The sequence below is a fragment of the Aythya marila genome (assembly GCF_965140915.1).
Source record: "Aythya marila genome assembly, chromosome: 1".
In the NCBI taxonomy this organism is placed as follows: Eukaryota; Metazoa; Chordata; class Aves; order Anseriformes; family Anatidae; genus Aythya; species Aythya marila.
In genome coordinates this window covers 135,135,531-135,153,771 of record NC_139042.1, presented here as the reverse complement: position 1 = coordinate 135,153,771, position 18,241 = coordinate 135,135,531, and the positions used below count along the sequence as shown (strand labels likewise).

The 18,241-nt window shown below is 37.9% G+C and overlaps 1 protein-coding gene across 3 annotated transcripts; it reads right to left on the bottom strand.

The window, feature by feature from the left end:
- Nucleotides 1-11: 11 nt before the first annotated feature.
- On the bottom strand, nt 12-17,096 carry FAM118A (family with sequence similarity 118 member A). 3 transcript variants are annotated; one of them, XR_014318537.1, is made up of 7 exons: nt 16,916-17,096; nt 13,849-13,904; nt 12,266-12,518; nt 9,951-10,172; nt 9,263-9,391; nt 8,212-8,497; nt 4,569-4,698 (listed from the first exon to the last, which is right to left on the bottom strand). XR_014318537.1 is itself a non-coding variant. In XM_082772532.1 (6 exons), the coding sequence occupies exons 2-6, from the start codon at nt 13,893-13,895 to the stop codon at nt 4,663-4,665; spliced, it is 687 nt and encodes a 228-aa protein (XP_082628658.1). In that variant the 5' UTR covers nt 13,896-13,904; nt 16,916-17,096; the 3' UTR covers nt 12-4,662. The 3 variants fall into 3 exon arrangements, 2 of the variants coding, with proteins under 2 accessions (XP_082628658.1, XP_082628657.1); XM_082772532.1 differs by lacking the exon at nt 8,212-8,497 and having other exon boundaries at nt 12-4,698; XM_082772531.1 differs by lacking the exon at nt 4,569-4,698 and having other exon boundaries at nt 4,705-8,497.
- Between the last annotated feature and the right edge of the window lie 1,145 nt (nt 17,097-18,241).

The window sequence follows — 18,241 nt, the reverse complement described above, 5'->3', positions numbered from 1 at the left end:
CATGTTTACAGCTGACTGTTAAAATCTGAAAGTGGGTATTACAGATCAATAGATAAATGTTTACATTTAAAAAAAAAGTGTTCTAAAACTTTGAGGGAGTCACTCATTGATACAGTTTGTTAACAAGACAGAGGTTCTTATTAAGTGTGTGTTATTCTGGTAAGCAAAGCCTTTTCCTCAAAGGTATTTTTTGTGGTTTTTTTTTTTTTCTGTCTTAAGATGAAGGACTATGGGTTCACATAAGCACACTGTATTACAGAGAGTAAGACTTTTTATGAGAAGAAATGTGTTTAGATTTATTTTCAGTGCCTGTTAACACTGGTCTTGTCAGGACCTTTACAGGTCTTTGTGTTGCATGTGCATCTGTTTGCTTTCAGATAGGATTATTTCCACTATCTTGGTATTTTAAAAAACAGGAATATAGCTAATGTCTTGCATGACTTGTGTGATGCCTTTAATACTTCAGCTGTCCCGATACCTTATGAAAAGAGTGAGCTTTACAAAAGCTTACCTTACACCTTTTTAGACGTTTAATGCGACCTGGAGAAAACTTCCAAGGTATTGTACCCTATCCACAACAGAGAAGAATAAAACAGGTGTGAGGCAGCTGCCATAGAGGTAGCAGCCTTAGAAAAAGTTATCTGCTATTATTTTGCAGTTGAGCTGACAACTACCTGTTGTATAGCTGTCCTAGTGCCATCAATCTTGCTGGCTGTGCTTCATCTAAGAAACAGCAATAACAAAGTTGGTTACAGAACATTATTTGAGAGCTAGAATCAATTAATCTGGCCTGGGTTTTATCTTGATGCATACTGAAGACCTTCATTTGGCTTATGCTTGCTCCTAATTATATCTTGTGTTCATATACTAACTTCCTGTAGTCCATCATGCTTATTACACACTTACACCTTGTAATGTCTTGCTTCTATAGTGCCTGTTGCACACAACACTGGATGGTTGAGGTTACTGCATAAGGAAGGAATGAAAGATGAGCATTAGTGTGTTCCTATGGAAGGCATTTCAGTGACTTGAATGTGTCCACTTAACTGTAGAGAAATGTTTATCAAATAGTTAATGTTGCTGATACACTCCATTAAATAAAAATGATTTACTCTGAACATACTCTGCAAGTTTGTAACACTTATTTAAACAACTTTTAACAAGCATGGCAGTGCTTCTATTGGATGAATAGAAGCACTATTCATTGGATGAAGGATGAATAGAAGAGCTACTGCTAATGTTTTTCAAAGATCTTTGATCCTGATCAGTCTGCATATTGCAAATACAGAAGCTTGGGGTTTTAACCATTTTTGCAGAACACATAGTTGAAATAGAAAAATACAGGAAAGAACTAAATGTTGGAAGAAAGGTAAAAGCTACATATATTAGCTATTATACAAGACTGGCATGGTTGATTTTAAATATTAGAGTATGTACTAGATTTCCTACCACCTTATTATGTAGCATAAACAAAATGGGATAATAAATGGTCAAGGAGACTGTTTCAGTCAGTAAGTATCTTAGACCCATTTTAAAAAAGTACAAAAAGAACCATCTAGAGTAGACTCAGCAAACATTTAACATGTCCAGTTCTAGGGGTAGTTTCTTCACTGTACAGAGGTAGTAATTTCAATGAAGTTCTAAACATGTTACTCTTTTGCATAACTCATAAATCAAATGCAACAGCCTGCACCTTCTGTCCCTTTTGACTGTTTTAAACCCTGAGGTAGCTTTAAGGCAACCCTTTCCATACAGTGGCTAAAATGTAAATGGATGACAGCAGTCATGTGATAGGGGTATAACCCCCAGAATAACCCATTAATTACTTATCTGCTTTTCCAGATTCAAATGCAAAGCACTTGAGTAAGGAAAGGCTGTTGTACAAGCCACCATTGTCTACAAAACCAAAGAATCACTAATGTTCAGTTGCAAGTTGATCCTTACAAGAGGAAGGGAATGTGGTTTTCTAATGTGGATCTGATCTGAGGCACAGGATAAAGTGCTACACAATTTTAGGGTACAGCTTAAACTGACCTCTTAAGGACTGACTATTTATTTGTAAATTAAACTGATGCTTCAACCTGCAGCATAAGTGCTCTAATCTGATACATCATCGTCCAAGCCAGTATGCCTAACCACTGAAACTACACATTCATGCTGATTGGAGAGGGCAAGTTCCATAGGTTAGTCTTACCAGTAATGGTACACGAGGCTAAAAGACAATTTTCAAAAGTGATGTGTGCAGAAATGCAATGCCATAAATGAGAGGATGCATATGGCCACCTTTCCAGCTGGTTTAACTTTAAAAAAAAAAACAGCTGAAAACATGTGAACCGGTAGTTGGGTTCTTTGGGTTTTGGTGTAAGATAGTATTCTTAAGTATGGTTTCTAAATATGGAGTATTTTCTTCTGAGATAGGAGTGCATGTGTATTGTTTAGATTGCTTTTCTATGTAAAGTATCTTCAGAACTTTCATTTGCCTACTTCAGAAAAGGGACAAGGACATACCCCACCAAAAGAACTCTAACCATCTCATTAGTGATTAGTCTAGAAAGAAGCATGTGTCTTAGTTTCAAGCTTTTCATTTTGTAAACATACAGACTACAGAACATGCAGAAGTTGTTTTCCATAGACTAATGTAGTTTTGAAAAGACCTCTAAGATCATCAAGGCCAACCACTAACATAGCACTGCCAAGTCTACCACTAACCCATAGCCCTAAGCACCACATCTACACATCTTAAATACCTCCAGTGATGGTGACTCAACCCGTTCCTTGGGCAGCCTTTTCCAATGCTTCATAATTTTCAGTGAAGAAGTTTTTCCTAATATCAACCCTAGGCCTCTACTGGCACAACTTGAGGCATATTGCTTCTCAGTCAGAGAAGAGGCCAATCATCATCTCGCTACAGCCTCCTTTCAGGTAGCTGTAGAGAGCAATAAGGTCTCCCCTAAGCATCCTCTTCTCCAGGATGCCGTTGGCCTTGGCCACCTGAGCACACTGCTGGCTCATATTCAGCCAGCTATCAACCAATGCCCCCAGGTCCCTTTCTGCCAGGCAGCTTTCCAGCTAGCCACTCATCTCCCAGCCTGTAGCACTTCGTGGGGTTGTGCCCCAGGTGCAGGACCCAGCACTGAGCCTTGTTGAACCTCATACAGTTGTCCTCAGCCCATTGGTCCAGCCTACCCAGATCTCTCTGCAAAGCCCTCCTGCCCTCGAGCAGATCAACACCGTGTGCACTGTCAGTAAGCTTGCAGTCTCCTTGTCCAGATCATTGATAAAGATACTGAAGAGAACTGACCCTATTACTGAGCGCTGGGGGACACTGCTGGTGACTGGCCTCCAGCTGGATTTTATTCCATTTACAACTATGTGGGCCCAGCCCCCCAGCCCTATGACTTTCACTTCCCCATACAACATCACGTGTGTTGTGCACTCTCACAAGGCATTACAGATCAGCTCCACAAGGAACCTCAGAGAAACGTACCTGAAGCAACCTCCAGGACCCCCAGATATAAATGGGCTCGTATCAGCACAAAAATGACCCTGAATATGCTCTCCTGCAGACACTGAGGTGAGAGGCAGCTGACTAGAAAATGCCAGATCAGTGTTAGCAACTAAAGCAGTAATTCTGTCAGTCAAGTGCTGGAACAATTCAGTGCAAGGTAAAGTGACAGTAACTCAGGAAAGAAGTGAGCATACTGCCTAACTTCAGTCATTTGAGTAGTTCAGCTGTCATCGAAGTTACACACTAGAAAATGTCAGATACATGATCAGATACTACCCTGTTTTATTCCCACTGCATTAAGACTGTCCATTATCTGCTGAGATAACTGGCAACATACTGTGGTTAGACAACCACTAGAATATTTCCATGAAAATAGAGTGCAAAAGGGTCAGTAAACCCCCATGCATGCCACTGTATTTTTCTTGATTTCCCTCCCTGTAAACTCATGCCTTAGTAGACTGACAAGTGAAAACGAATGCTTGTGCTAAAAACATAAAATAGGGAAGTTACTGTGATGTAGGTTCCATAAATGCAAAACACTTCCTGCTCAAAGCAGCTTAGAGAGGTCTGAATCTTGCAAACTTGTGCTGACAGACCCCCCCTGAAGAAATCAACCTCATGCAGCCTAATTGCAGATCAGCTGATGAGAAAAAGAATTTTAAGAAATCCTTCATTTTAAAGGCAACTAACAGGTAGTTCCATAGTATGCCAACAGTAATTGACAGATCTGAACAGCACCTCCATTGTGCTTCAAATCACCATATTCAGGCCAAAATGTTAAGAACTTGGTCCATCTGGCTTCAAAAACAGGCAGGTAAAACTTTTATCTATGTGCTGTTAAATGACCTTACAGATACAGTTTCAGTAGTTCACTAGTTCAGAAGTGCCTGCAGAGTGACTAGTATCACTCAAAATTTCACATGCATTACCATTTACATCCCTAGAAAAGAAAATGCTAAGACATACACGATTTTTATTCCACTTGAAACCATGGAAATACTTAGCTCAAAACCTTCAATGCAGAAATAAAACATCTGCTGTTAAAAACAGCAGATTTTAACTGTTTTGTGTGTGTTTTTCCCCCTCCCATTCAATAGTAGATATACCATTATCTGATTGCTTGATTCTCTTGGGAGAGTCAGTACCATTTTCTCTTAATTTCCTTTTAGCACTGTCCATACATGAAGTTCCTGTGGAAAGAGAGGGGAAAAAAACAGTAAGAAATAGTATTTTAATCATCCTACATACATGTAGTGTGAATGTGCATAAATACGTGGTTTTTGTTTTGTTTTGTTTACAAGCACTAAATATTTAAACACAATACTGGTCCACTAAGGTTCTTATACTTGGATTCTAACACCTAGTAAACATCTGCAGCAATTCAGTGACCCCAAGGCTTCTCCCAACACTGAGCTGTGGTACTAAGATATAAAACAGTAACTAGCTAATTATACAGCTGCCTTTTGAAGAAAATGAGTTTTCTGGTTTTGTGTGATAATGCCTGTGGAGTTCACAGGCAAGAAGCTTCTGTAAAAAGTCTGGAGCTGTTATTCAAAAAAGCAGTTTTAGATATAAGCTACTGCTGAAGCAGAAACAGCAAAGGTGAACAGTAAAAATTAATGGAAGGGAAAGGCCCTCAAAGTTATGACATACATCACCTAAAACTAGTTTTGAATTTTTACTATGCAAAGCTGTGTTAGGAGATGTTTAGCGTGATACGTATTCCAAAATACAAGTATAACAGGTGCTAAAATTACTTGTGAGGAAGGTGGTAACTAAAAGCTCCTTACTAACTCACTAAGTTGAACTGGATTAAGTTGTTCTGGTTTCTTCTCCACTGGTGCCTGGTTGTGCATTCCTGAAAAAAGGGATTTATGACCTCATCTCAAAGAGGGATATGCGTAAAATCAAATTCCAAAATTAATCTATTACACCTGCCCATAAATATCTTGGGCCTTGCATAATTTTTTGGTTGTGGAAGAGTGGGGTTTTTCATCTCCTGCAATGCAGAAGACCCTTAACATACAATAATGAAGTGATACTTCTATACAATTTTGATCCATTGTAATCCTGACACTTGCTGCAGCAGCACAAAGATTTTAGAAATGCTATGTTTTTGCTATGTTTTTAAGTTGAAGTGTTGTTTCAAAGGGATACTTTGCTATTTTATACAAAAAATAAAAAAGTGAATGTATTATTGCTCTGCTTCAGAGGGATCACAGAATTGTAGGGGTTGGAAGAGATCAAGTCCTATCCCGCTGCCAAAGCAGGTTCCTTAGAGCAGGCTGCCCAGGTAGGCATCCAGATGGGCCTTGAATATCTCCAGAAAAGGAGACTCCACAACCTCCCTGGACAGCCTGTTCCAGTGCTCTGTCACCCTTATGATAAAGTTCTTTCGCATGTTGGTGTGGAACTTCCCTGTGATCCATCTTCACAAAGGATCACAAAGATAATTGTACAACACTTCAAAAATTCACCTTTGGTATTACATACCTTACATGAATGTCATCTTTAAAAAGAGAGAATCTACATTTGGAAATTTAAGCCAAAACTCATTGATGTTAATATCTTAATTTGATCAGCGCTAATATGATATGTTTTTGATATGTTTGCTGGAGTTTGTCATTTTACTGACTGATGACACCCAGCAGTTACCTGCTACTATATGGAAAGAAGAGAAATAATCCGTTAAGTAGACTTTTACAACTAAATCAGAGAACTACACAGTTGTCATTTGATTACATTGTAAGTTACAGACTTATTTTTGTATCTCTGGTAGATAATGAAACTTTGTGAAAAGAAGAACACTGTTTATCCAACAGCGTTGTGCTGTCCACTCAATCAGCATCTAGAGGAGGGTGAGACACAGCAACAGCACAAGTTAGCATCCAGATATTGCACCTTTAAGGTAATGCCCCAAAATACCAAAGTTATATTTCTTTCATATAGCCTGACAAGTTTCTTGTGCTATTTTTAAAAATAGATTTTGCATAAGAACCCCGGTTTAAAATAAAAACACAAAAAAAGGAAGAAATACTTTTATGGGCAGTAAGAAATCACTGAAAGTTCATGAGTAGGGGAAAGAAAAGAGTTCTCTGCAGAATAAGCCCTGAAACAATAACAAAATAATATATTGTCAAGGTCTGTTATAAAGCAAAAGTGAAAATAATGAAACCTGGCAGTTGGGTACCACAGGGAGTAGTTACATCTAAAATCAGTTTTCTTTGGGATCCTTGTAAATAAGTCCGTTGGGGACTTGTAAATAAGAACAACAAGAGTTAGAAGTCAGAGGTCCCTCTTCTTGGAAGTAGTATGCCAATCAGTAATCCCACTGAATGAAAAGGGCAGCATTATGGTCTGATCTTGCAGTCATTTCCAACAATAATCACCCTTTTTATTTCATATTTAGAGTTCAGTTACATATATTTCTCACCCTGTTTTGAGCTCAATGGCTGCTGTGCAATATATTGGATAGTCTGGATTCCGCATACTCTAGATACTTCTCAGACTATGAAAGTATATGCATAACAATCAACATTAGCGTGGCAAAGACCAAACAAACTAGCAGGCTAAGGCTATTTTAGTGTCTGACATTCCACCCCAATGTATTTTTCAGTGTCTACACTGCAGACAGACCTTCCAAAACCTAGATGCTATAATACTTTTCTAGCTTTCATGGTCAGAAAAATCTAAGCCAGTCTAAATGGACTTACAGAAAGCCAGTCTAAATGCACTTACAGAAACCATTACATAGTTTGGGCTTTTACCTGTGATCTTCTTTTGTAGAGAGCAAGGACAAGATACCTGCTATGCACCACTTTGCAATAACTGTAGACAAAGCAGTTTCGCTGACATGATAAATAAGATTTTTGAAATGAGATTCTTCCCAAGGTTATTTTCCCCAGCTGTCTGAATAAGCCATAGTAGAACTGTCCTTGTTTGGAAAATGGTAAAGAAATCTCTCTCCTTTCCTTCAAATTGCTCTTTTTCTACTGTTTTATACTAAAGGCTCTTTATTGTTATGGCTTAGAGATTTTAAGAGATGAGAGACCACAGGATGCAAGGGAAAAGAAAAAAAAAAAGTGGGTAGAAGGATCTACTTGGTAAAACTTATCTTGTCTATGCATAGCTGTTACCTTCTGCAAAGGTATTGAATTATTTCCCATTCTAGCATAAAATACACTCTACAGAACATCATTTACTGTCAAAAAGTGGAATATTATTCCACAGTTCCTACTTTTCTTTCACAAAAGACTATGCTTACACTCAGGTACTCTAACACAGTCCTAACTGTGTTAAGCTAAATGCTACTGGGTGTACTGTTTACATCCTTTTCTCATTTAGTTTCCCACTTTAAGCATAATCATGAATTTTGGGTCAGTTTATCCCACCAATTATTACATATTTTTTAATTATCTTTTACTACTATGACACATATAATGTAATACTCAATATACAAGAATAGTCCAGACCAATAAACAAACAAACATGAGAGCGAGTATCTTAACCAAATACTACAAATAGACAAAAAGAACTTACAGAAATAAATGTGGTTACAACTTTGGCATGTGTTTCAGTTCTACAAGTCAATAATAAATGGAGATGTTCCACAGGCCTAGTGCTAGTGACACACACTGTCATCATTTTAGCCTAACTGTTCAGATAACTGTACCTACTCTAAATTTTCTGAATTAATACATTACCTGGACTTCTGTGCTTGCAGATTTGAGTAGTCAGATCTTGTACATACTCTGGGAATTATTTAAAGCAGTCCCCATAAGATACTACTTTTATTCCATTCAGAAGCATATCTGCCTGGAGCTTAAAAAAGTGCTCTTCGTTTTCTTTAAGCACCAGCATGTAATGTTCTAAATCCACCTTATTCTTTACAGTATAAAGAAAAAGAGCTTGGAATATCTGATCACGTAGAGTCTCTCCACAGCCCAAAAACAAAAAAGACTTTGTTTGATACAAATTTTGGATAACTTCCTGTTCAGAAATATAAAAACAGAAGAGCTACATTTATTTTGACAGCCAAAAGATCAAAGTAAGAGCTTTTAAAATGCATCAGGCATAAAAGGAGAAGCAGAGCATCTATCACTATTGAACTGAATTAAGTATATATTTTAGGATTGCAGCAAACTGACATTTCATAAGCACTGTCTCTACAAAACAATAAATCCTCAAAATCAAAAGTTACCATAGAAAATTATGTACATATAAATATTTCCAGTAAGGACATTTTAAACAGAAAGAATAATAATTATAGAATATTAGACTCCTGATAGGTCAATCAGTAAGTACAGAAAATTAATATTCTTTACCAAATGTTTTATTTCTCCAAACATGTAACACAGCATTAAGGATCCAAGATCTGGACCTAGTTATAGCTTATGCCCCTAAAAAATGAACCCAAGCTACCACATGGTAAAATATGGTAAAGAATTATTGCAATGTTGTCTGATATTCTGGGTCTGGTGTTCTTCCTTAAGATAAATTCAAAGAGCTTTAGAACTAGCTTTAGAACTATGACATACAACTGGGGTTTTTAATTGTGACTTGCAAAGAAGCAGTATACAGGGGCATACACTGCCCTAAGAACATAACTGGCTTTCTGAATAATGTCATTTTTCTGTGTCCCAATTATTTAAGCTAGGGTTTTGTTGGATCATATAGGCTAAGGTAATGTGTATGAAATGACAAAAACAAAATAATTTGGAAACACACGGTAAGTATTTTAAAGATCACACAAACCATGACTTCAGGATCTTGAGTAACGTCCTTATATCCTGAAGGATCTAGCACCATTCCACAAGGATCCATATACAAGCCATGAATATGAAGAACTCCATATTTTATATGACCTCTTGCCCACTGAAGAACCTAAAGAAAATTAAACATTACGTCTACTATAGTAAGATATTGCAAAAATATACAACTGTCCTAACATCTAAACCCACTTAAAGCAGAAGTAACTTCTGCATTTTTCCTGCAGCAAGAGTTTAATTTCATCCCTAAGCTTATTTTAAATTACAAAGAGGTGATTACTGATACTGAAGATAGTTGCAGCTTTTCAGTCCAAACAAGCATTCAACCAACAAGCAAATTCCAGCAATGCTGACAGAAAATACATGAAAAGCAAATTAATTATCAGCTAGGTGAAATCTTATTTGTGATTGTTACAATTATTTCATGAAAGTTATCAGTTTTTATTTTTCCAGGGAATGTAGGGAGCGGTTAATAAACGTGCTGCTGAAATGTCATTTGGTGATTTGTTATCAGATTATTCAGAATAAACAAATACTGAAAATAAATGTTAGTGCATCAGCTGTTAACTTAAAAGTATGCTTTAACAATTAAGAAGTTTTAGCCTTAACAGGCTTTACACAGGAAAACAATCTGTCAATGAAGACTCAGAGCTGCCTTCTCTTTTAAGTCATACCTTATCCTTATCTTTCAAGTCCAAAGACTCCATAGGTTTACCCTGTTGATGACCAAATATTTCAAGTAAATTGTCATAATTTGTAGTCAGAACCATTGTGCCTCTCTCCATTAGTCTCAGGATTGCTTGCAGAACAACAGGGTTCTGAATGTGTTGTTCTAAGTTATCAAACACCTCCATTAAGCAATCCTGGAAGAAGTTGGGCTTTGTATCCCCAGTACGCTGAAGAAGGAAAAAAAAATAAAAATAAAATAAAGATGAACACTTCATAAGTAGGACGTGTGACATGAATACCTCTAACAGAAAACCCATATTTACTTAATTCCAAAGCATTTCTTTAAAAGAGAAATAGGTGTAATAACCTAGGAACTTGCACAGCATATAAAGCATAAATGTTAGAATGTACAAAAAAAATCAGAAATAATCACAAATTATTCAGGTGCTCTTGCCTCCACTTTATACCACTTAAAAGTAATACTGTAGTTTGCTCAAGGAAGTTTGTAATGTAGCTACAGTAAAACCAAATTGTTTTGCTACAGTTAAATCCTCACTGTAAAAAAAAAAAAAAAAAAAAAAAAAAAAGGCGACAATAAACATGAAGGTCTGCTGTCCTAAAAGCACTTTTTTTTTTTTTTTTTTGCCCTGAGTACCTGCTGGGACAGACACGACCATACATCAATTCTATAAAATGTACAGACTTCATATTCAATAAACACAGAACAAATGTCTACACCTCAAGCAGTTACTGCCTACCTACATGGAAACCTCATCTTTCTCAATATGCTTTTACTGCTTTGAAGATCAGCTAGTGTACTAAAATTATCATTCCCTAGATGTGAAGTTTGTGATATACTACTAGAGGGTGTGGGTTGTTTTGTGGTTTTGTTTGTATTTTTGCTTCCCAATTGTGAAAGAATTTCTTAAACATTAAATTTGCTGCAAAGCCTAACAGACTCCTCCCAAAAGGGAGGTTACTATTATACTTCACCTGTAGAGAAGCTTGTAATCCTCACCACCTGTTGCAGAACATCACATTTACATCACTCTGCTTGTATGTCACTAATTGGCAAAGACTTGGCAAACCTATTAATACACAATCTGAAAACCTCTGGGGCCTAGAATCAAAGGCTGAGAACCCAGGCATGTATGGACTGACTTCAGTGAAGTGTGAGCTACAGCAGTTCAGTTTGTGTGATCTAAAGCTGTCAATGGGGTCTAAGTCTACCTGTATTTTCACGGTCTCGCTACCTTTAGCAAGCAGAGCTGTAAGTTCCTCTTTCAATGGCAGGCAACATTATGGAGAATATTTAATAGTCAAGATTCTTGCTTGCATTAATTATGATGAAAGCTTACTTACACTAAAACACAGGTGTTTTGTTGTTGTTATTTTTGTTTGTTTTGTTTTTAAGCCTCTCCACATGTTCAGTTTACTATATGAGTATGAGCAAAATTTCACAGAATCACAGAATTTCCTAGGTTGGAAGAGACCTCAAGGTCATCGAGTCCAACCTCCAACCTAACGCTAACAGCCCTCCACTAAACCATATCCCTAAGCTCTACATCTAAACGTCTTTTGAAGACTTCCAGGGATGGTGACTCCACCACTTCCCTGGGCAGCCTGTTCCAGTGCCTCACAACCCTTTCAGTGAAGAAGTTCTTCCTAACATCTAACCTAAAACTCCCCTGGCTCAACTTAAACCCATTCCCCCTCGTCCTGTCACCAGGCACGTGGGAGAACAGACCAACCCCCACCTCGCTACAGCCTCCCTTGAGGTACCTAAAAAGAGCGATAAGGTCACCCCTGAGCCTCCTCTTCTCCAGGCTGAACAAGCCCAGCTCCCTCAGCCGCTCCTCGTAGGACTTGTTCTCCAGGCCCCTCACCAGCTTCGTCGCCCTTCTCTGCACCCGCTCAAGCACCTCGATGTCCTTCTTGTAGCGAGGGGCCCAAAACTGAACACAGTACTCGAGGTGCAGCCTCACCAGAGCTGAGTACAGGGGGACGATCACCTCCCTAGCCCTGCTGGTCACACTGTTCCTAATACAAGCCAGGATGCCGTTGGCCTTCTTGGCCACCTGAGCACACTGCTGGCTCATATTCAGCCGACTATCAACCATCACTCCCAGGTCCTTCTCTGCCTGGCAGCTTTCCAACCATTCCTCTCCCAGTCTGTAGCTCTGCTTGAGGTTATTGCGCCCCAGGAATTTCAATTTTAAACAGTAAAATTTGAGTTTTGGCAAACAGGCAAAAATTTTAGTTGGTGACAAAGTAAAAATGTATAATTCCAGAAGTCAGCATATGTTATAAAAACACTCACTGGTGACATTTTCCTGATGAGATCATGTGCAACCACAAGCAGGTCTCTATCTTTGATCACTTTTTTACGAAATTCAGCCACGTCTCCTGGATGCAGCACCTTCAACTGTTCTGCTGCTTCAATTACAGCCTCGATGCAGCTTCTCCAGGAGCACAGCGCTGGGATTCCTGGTGCAACAGCAGCACTTACTCCAGTTCCAATTACAAGAAGAAGGTCCCGAGGCTGCTTTGTTATTAGGCTTCTTAAGAATTTTCTCAAAAGAAGCAAACAAAAAACACAGATCATTTTCTGCAGTTTAGCACATTTTCTATTTCTAACTTGTCTGAAGATTTCCTGTCACTCAAGAAGTTTGTATGAAATATTAACACTTGTGCAAAATATTGAACACCCAGAAGGAAGTGAGTCCTCCTTTTCTGTGCAGAAGCATGGCAGCAGTTAACAATCTTCCCCAAAGCTAAAATGGACTTCTCCCCCCACGTTAACATGCATAATAAAAGCCGTAAGATGACAGCAACTTTAAATCACTAATACTTTTGAGACCCAAAACAGTTGACTAACAATTTTCAGTTCACTGGGCTAGCCAGACACCATTTCAAACGAAATTTTGAAAAAGCAGTCAGAGGACTGCCCAATCATTTATTTAATGCACAAGACAGAAAGTAATTAGAACTATTAGAAATGGGAAGGTTCTACTATTTCAAACAAAACTTGTTTTTATCTAGCAAAAAAAAAAAAAAAAAAAGCAGTGTATTTATTCCCACTTATTCTCACGTTAGGACACACAAACATAAGAACAGTCATGCTTGTTCAGACCAAGGGTTTATCTAGCCCCCTGTTCTGATGCTACAGGTTACAGCCAAATGCACCTTTGAGAGTATCCCAGTATTCACTGAACAAGACAGCAGAAGAAACTACCACGAGAGTCTGGCTGTGTTTCAGTAATAATCCTGATGTTTATACAAAATAATTCCATTTAACCCCTTATTCCAAATATGTATTTTAGCACCAAGCCAGTGTAAAAGAACTGATGTTTCCTCACCAATTATTCTTTCCACCATTACTCTGCAAAGAAGTGTAAAGACATTTAAATCACTGTAGACAAACAAAGATTTCAGTAATAAAAAACAACATTCCCTTGACTTTCAAACCTACCTCTACAGTTAATTACTGTTAATCCAGTATCACAGTTCTTCAATACCTCTTATTTCACAATCACCTGAAACTAACTAAAACTGAAACATTTAATTTGAAATGGCCTCAGGCAAAGAAATTAATAATCCTGTTCATAATGGTAATGCTTGTAGCTAAAGCCTACAAAGAAAATGTTGTTGATAACCCCCTTGTCTTCCTGCTACATTGAGCAGGAATTGTTTCTACTCAGCAAGCATATTATTCATGCCCCAAGAACAAATTAAGCAAATAAGAAGCACATGGTTAGAGGAGAAACTAGTTTTTGAAGATCATTTCAAGTTGTCAAGTATGATGTTGTTCTCATACTTGACTTTCAATAATGTATTTCCATTATGTTTTCAGATTTTCATTAATAGTTTTGCAGAATAACTAGTCTCTGCAACACTAGTTACCTGGATTTTTGCTCACTTCTAATTGTTGACCTTTCCAAAGAATCCATCTCTGAGCCCTAAGTAAAAGAAAAAGTAAAATAACTCTTAATGCATCTACCTTAGAACAGCATTAGTCAGCATTTCTGTTTATTTTTATCAAGTATTTAAAATTATTAAAAAAAAAATAATAATAATCTCTATATCATGTCCCAGTTAAGCAAGACGAACTGCCACAGTTCCATGTTAGCTCAGCCAGTAGGTATTTTGATGCTAATGGAGACGGAGCTTTTAACACATCTTGAATTTAGATACAGGTGCATTTCAGTTAAAGTTTATCATAACCACAAAAATGTTAATTCATTTCAAGTAAAAGAATGCTTTTCTTAAAAATAAGTAAATGCACACACATTCTTGATCATAGAAGACCTAACTGCTAAAAAAAAAAAAAAAAAAGCAATGATTGAATAATCAAGACTTAATTTGTAATTATTATTAATTACCCTACCACACCAAAATATAAAGAAGATTTTCCCCCCCCCTCAGAAGGATTTTTAAATAGAAACTTCTTTCTGTATCTTCTATACTATCACTTGAACTAGCATCCAGTCAAGATCCTTGTCCCAGAATTGTCAGATAACTGTTCCAAATTATTTATTATTTTTTTTTAGTTTAACTTCTACAAAACTTAGGCATCATTTCTGTTTGCAAACAACCATGTAAGTTTCTGAAAATCTAAACAAACAGCAATTCATTCATTACAGTTTCAGCAGATTATGGAATGCAGAGCAGAAAAGTGCACTTTTTAGACAATATAAGCCAAAGAAAGAACAAAATATAAAAAGCATTATACTTTCAAAATTATAGACACAAATCTTATACCAAAAATCAAACTACTACAGGATCCCTCTGTAATGGTATTTGTGCATGCGGTCTCCTACTTTCCTATTAAAGAAATGAAAAATGTTCTTGAGAGCGAAAATTCTTTTCCCAAAACCAAGCTGATAGACAAAATATTAAGTTCAACATTTCATTAAAAAAAATAAAAAAAAAAACACCTACAAAGCCAGTTTTCCACAGGAACCTGAAAGATCTCATCAGGTACTTCTAGAACAGCAGCTACACATTCAGATTTTAGAGTTCTGCATGTTCTGAACAACTCAGTGCAGCCTAAAACAAGTACTACATTTTTATTACCGTAAATTAAATTACACAATCAAAACACTAACATTATAGACACAACAAATAAAAAAATAAAAAAAAAAAAACATACTTTTCAGATGAGAAGTTCAGCATTTATAGTTTTAATTAGTCTCCCTCTAGTAAAGGCTATTAGTAACTCCTATTTCTATGGTACATTTTGTTTAACACATGCCATATACATAAGCAAAGTCACAAATATTAAGCAGGCAACTACAATTCACACTGCAAACCCCTGTAAGTTTTCATCTTGTATGCATTATTCACGCTAACTGACCCAGAAGAAACAGAACCCTGCACAAGGATCTCAGCAATGGGTTCTCTGTAAGTCAGACATTAAATGAAATTCCTAATTCTACCTTCTAGTTCTTTGAAGCTCTATGATATGTTTCAAAGGCAGAACCAGTTTGAGCTCTTTATTGAAAAATGCATAGTTAAAATGAAGAGAAACTCTGCTACCAACTGTAAATCTAGAATTAAGACACTCTGGAGTTATTCTAGGCTTTTACTGTTATCATCAACATTGCAATTGTGTCTCATACTCTGAAGTCCATAAGACCACAGAAACGTTTGCTCAGGGCTTCACGTTATAAACGCAACACATCAGATAGAGGAAAAAAAAAAAAAAAAAAAAAAAAAAAGAAAAACAGTACCTAAATAATCAGGAATCTGATCTAATTCGTTTCACAAGTTAACAGCATTTAGGCAGATAACCCTGCATCTCTCCCCACCATGACGTTCATATTGGGCAGATCCTTATTTGTCTCTGTGGCTTCCAACACACGATTAGCAAGCTACTGTAAAACTACTCCTCCTCTCAAGAAGCTCATTCATCGGGCTAAGGTCCAAGATGTCATCTTTCTATAACAATCTTTAAGTATAGAAAACTTTCTTTTAGTCTGTCTCTCTCCAACAATCTTCTCAAGCCAATTTCAATCTAAAGCATAAGAATAATGTTGACAAGAGACTTTGGCTACAGTATCAAAACTTAGAAATCACCAAGTTTAATTATATTAATTCTTAGGTTTGTTTTTATAAGGACATACTTTCGTTTGGCTTTGAAACCCACCTTAGTTTGTGGCCGCCAAGACTGCAGACCCTAAATCCCCAGAAAAGCACCCTACCAGACCCTGTGCTTCCTACAGCTTGCCAACTCCAAAGCTCACCTGATGAAAGCTAATTTGGAAGCAGGAGGCCTAAGCCTGCAGATCATCGGACATGCAGACATCAACGTTTCTGAGGAAAGCATCCAAGGATTCTTTTCAAGTAGAAAAATCTTTTCTTGTGACAGTTATTTTCTCCACACTCCATTTGCAAACAGCATCCTATAAAAGCACTATACTATAAGCTAAAGAACACTACCATGCTTAATACGTAGAATAAGCAATCTCGAGCAAAATACTCAAAGATCTGGAGAACAAAATACCTTTCTCTACAGAAAATGTATGAGTTCCCAATGCAAAAACCCCTCATGAGGGAAATGGGACTCATTTACTTAGAAAAGAGACTGTTTCATTGAAGCATTTGGGAGAAGAAAAAAAAAAAAAAAAAAAGAAAAAGAAAAAAAAAAGGAAAAAAAAAAAAAAACTTGAACAACTACACGATTAACTTGCCCAAACGAACAAAATGCTATCACCACCTGGTGCTTTAGACCTTAGTAGTGGCTTTTACCCGGCTGAGGCTTCCTGAGGCAGCTCGGGGACGAGCTAGCGGCCGCCCTCCCCCCGCCGTGTTACGAACCGCAGCTGAACGGACGCGGCTCCTCCACCCGCCGGCTCCCGCCACCGCCGCCGCCCCTCGGCCAGCCCCGCAGGCAGAGGCGGAGCCAAACACGGAGCCGGACGCGGAACGGCGGCTTTAACGGCCTGGCCGGGCCGGGCCGGGCCCTTACCTGCCGTTACCGGCTCTCTGCCGCCATTACGGCCGTGGCACCGCCCCGCCCGGCCCCGTGCCCTCAGGGCCGGGCTCTGCCGAAGTTTCACCCGCCGGTTGGGAAACAGCCGCCGCGGCAGCGAGGGGCCGGCCCGGCGCGGTCCCTACTAACACTGAAATGTATTAGGGTGATGAGAAAGCAAAACAGAAAAAAAAAAAAAAAAAAAAAAAAGACACGTCAGAATTACCTTCAGCAGATCTGATCAGGGATAGGCTTGATTCTGTGATGTGCTGGCAGCAGGTGGAATATGTTATCTGCAGGGACAGCAACACTGGGTGTTGTTCAAATACAGCTAGCTTGCCTTAGCTAGGCACATTCAAAAGCCAATAGCTAAAGCTCTCCTCCTCTTCAAATTACTTTTTTTTTTTTTTTTAACTTTTAATCTCTCGAAGCCTAAAAACTCAATGTTCCTTCACCATGACTTATTATGGTGTTTGATTAACAATATTTACCTCAGTTCCACCATATTTTCTAGCAGCAGTGCCCAGCTTTATTTGCACTGCTGCATGTTGCACCTAGGGGTACTTTGAGCCCAAATTGTACCCCCAAATTCCAGTTTGAACTGTGTTGAAAACATGTCATTTTCTAACTCTAATTTCTTAACAGGACTTTTCAGGGATACCTGTGAAACCAGTTTAATGGACTTCTGAAGTCTTGAAGTACTTATGAGAAGAAGCTTCCTAAACATAGGGTGTAGATTTTTTTTTTCCTGTAGTCCTATGGTTTTGGAGTACAGTCAGGATTCAGGGGAGCTGTATGCCTGTGGAGTACAGTCAGGATTCAGGGGAGCTGTATGCCTGTATGATAGTATATGAACATTCTCTTTCATCTGTCAAATATCAGTGTTGTATTGATATTCTGATGTAGATTTAGGAAGAATTTTGGTAAGGATGGCCAGTTTTACAGATGAAACAAAGAAACAATAAGAAAACCCACACTGTTTATACTCCATAGCCTGTGATACTTTTGGCAAGAATATCTGTGTTTACCCCACTGACTTTACTCTTAGTTTGCATAAGAACACTGTGTCCTCATGAAATATTAATGTAATCTTCCCTAGACGTCATTTCTCACTTAGTCATATTTTATTGTTACTATATTGCACTGTCCATAGAAAGTCTTAACAAACATTTGGAGAAGCACGTTCGTAGTGATAAGAAAGATAGAATATAGGATCAGAGAGAACAGAAAGGGAGAAGAAAGAATACAGTCTAACCCATAGCCCAACCTGAAAATTTAAGATTGAGTGAGTTAAAGGAGCCCTACAACCCTTCTAGCTATTTT

What these genes read in the sequence shown, in the direction of transcription:
- FAM118A (XM_082772531.1), bottom strand. Translation starts at nt 13,895, where the DNA reads ATGGATTCTTTGGAAAGGTCAACAATTAGAAGTGAGCAAAAATCCAG. An exon ending in TCATCAGGAAAATGTCACCA is followed by an intron (nt 10,173 to 12,265) that starts GTGAGTGTTTTT and finishes TTCCTTCTTCAG; the next exon opens with CGTACTGGGGATACAAAGCC. An exon ending in CTCAAGATCCTGAAGTCATG is followed by an intron (nt 8,498 to 9,262) that starts GTTTGTGTGATC and finishes ATTTCTGAACAG; the next exon opens with GAAGTTATCCAAAATTTGTA.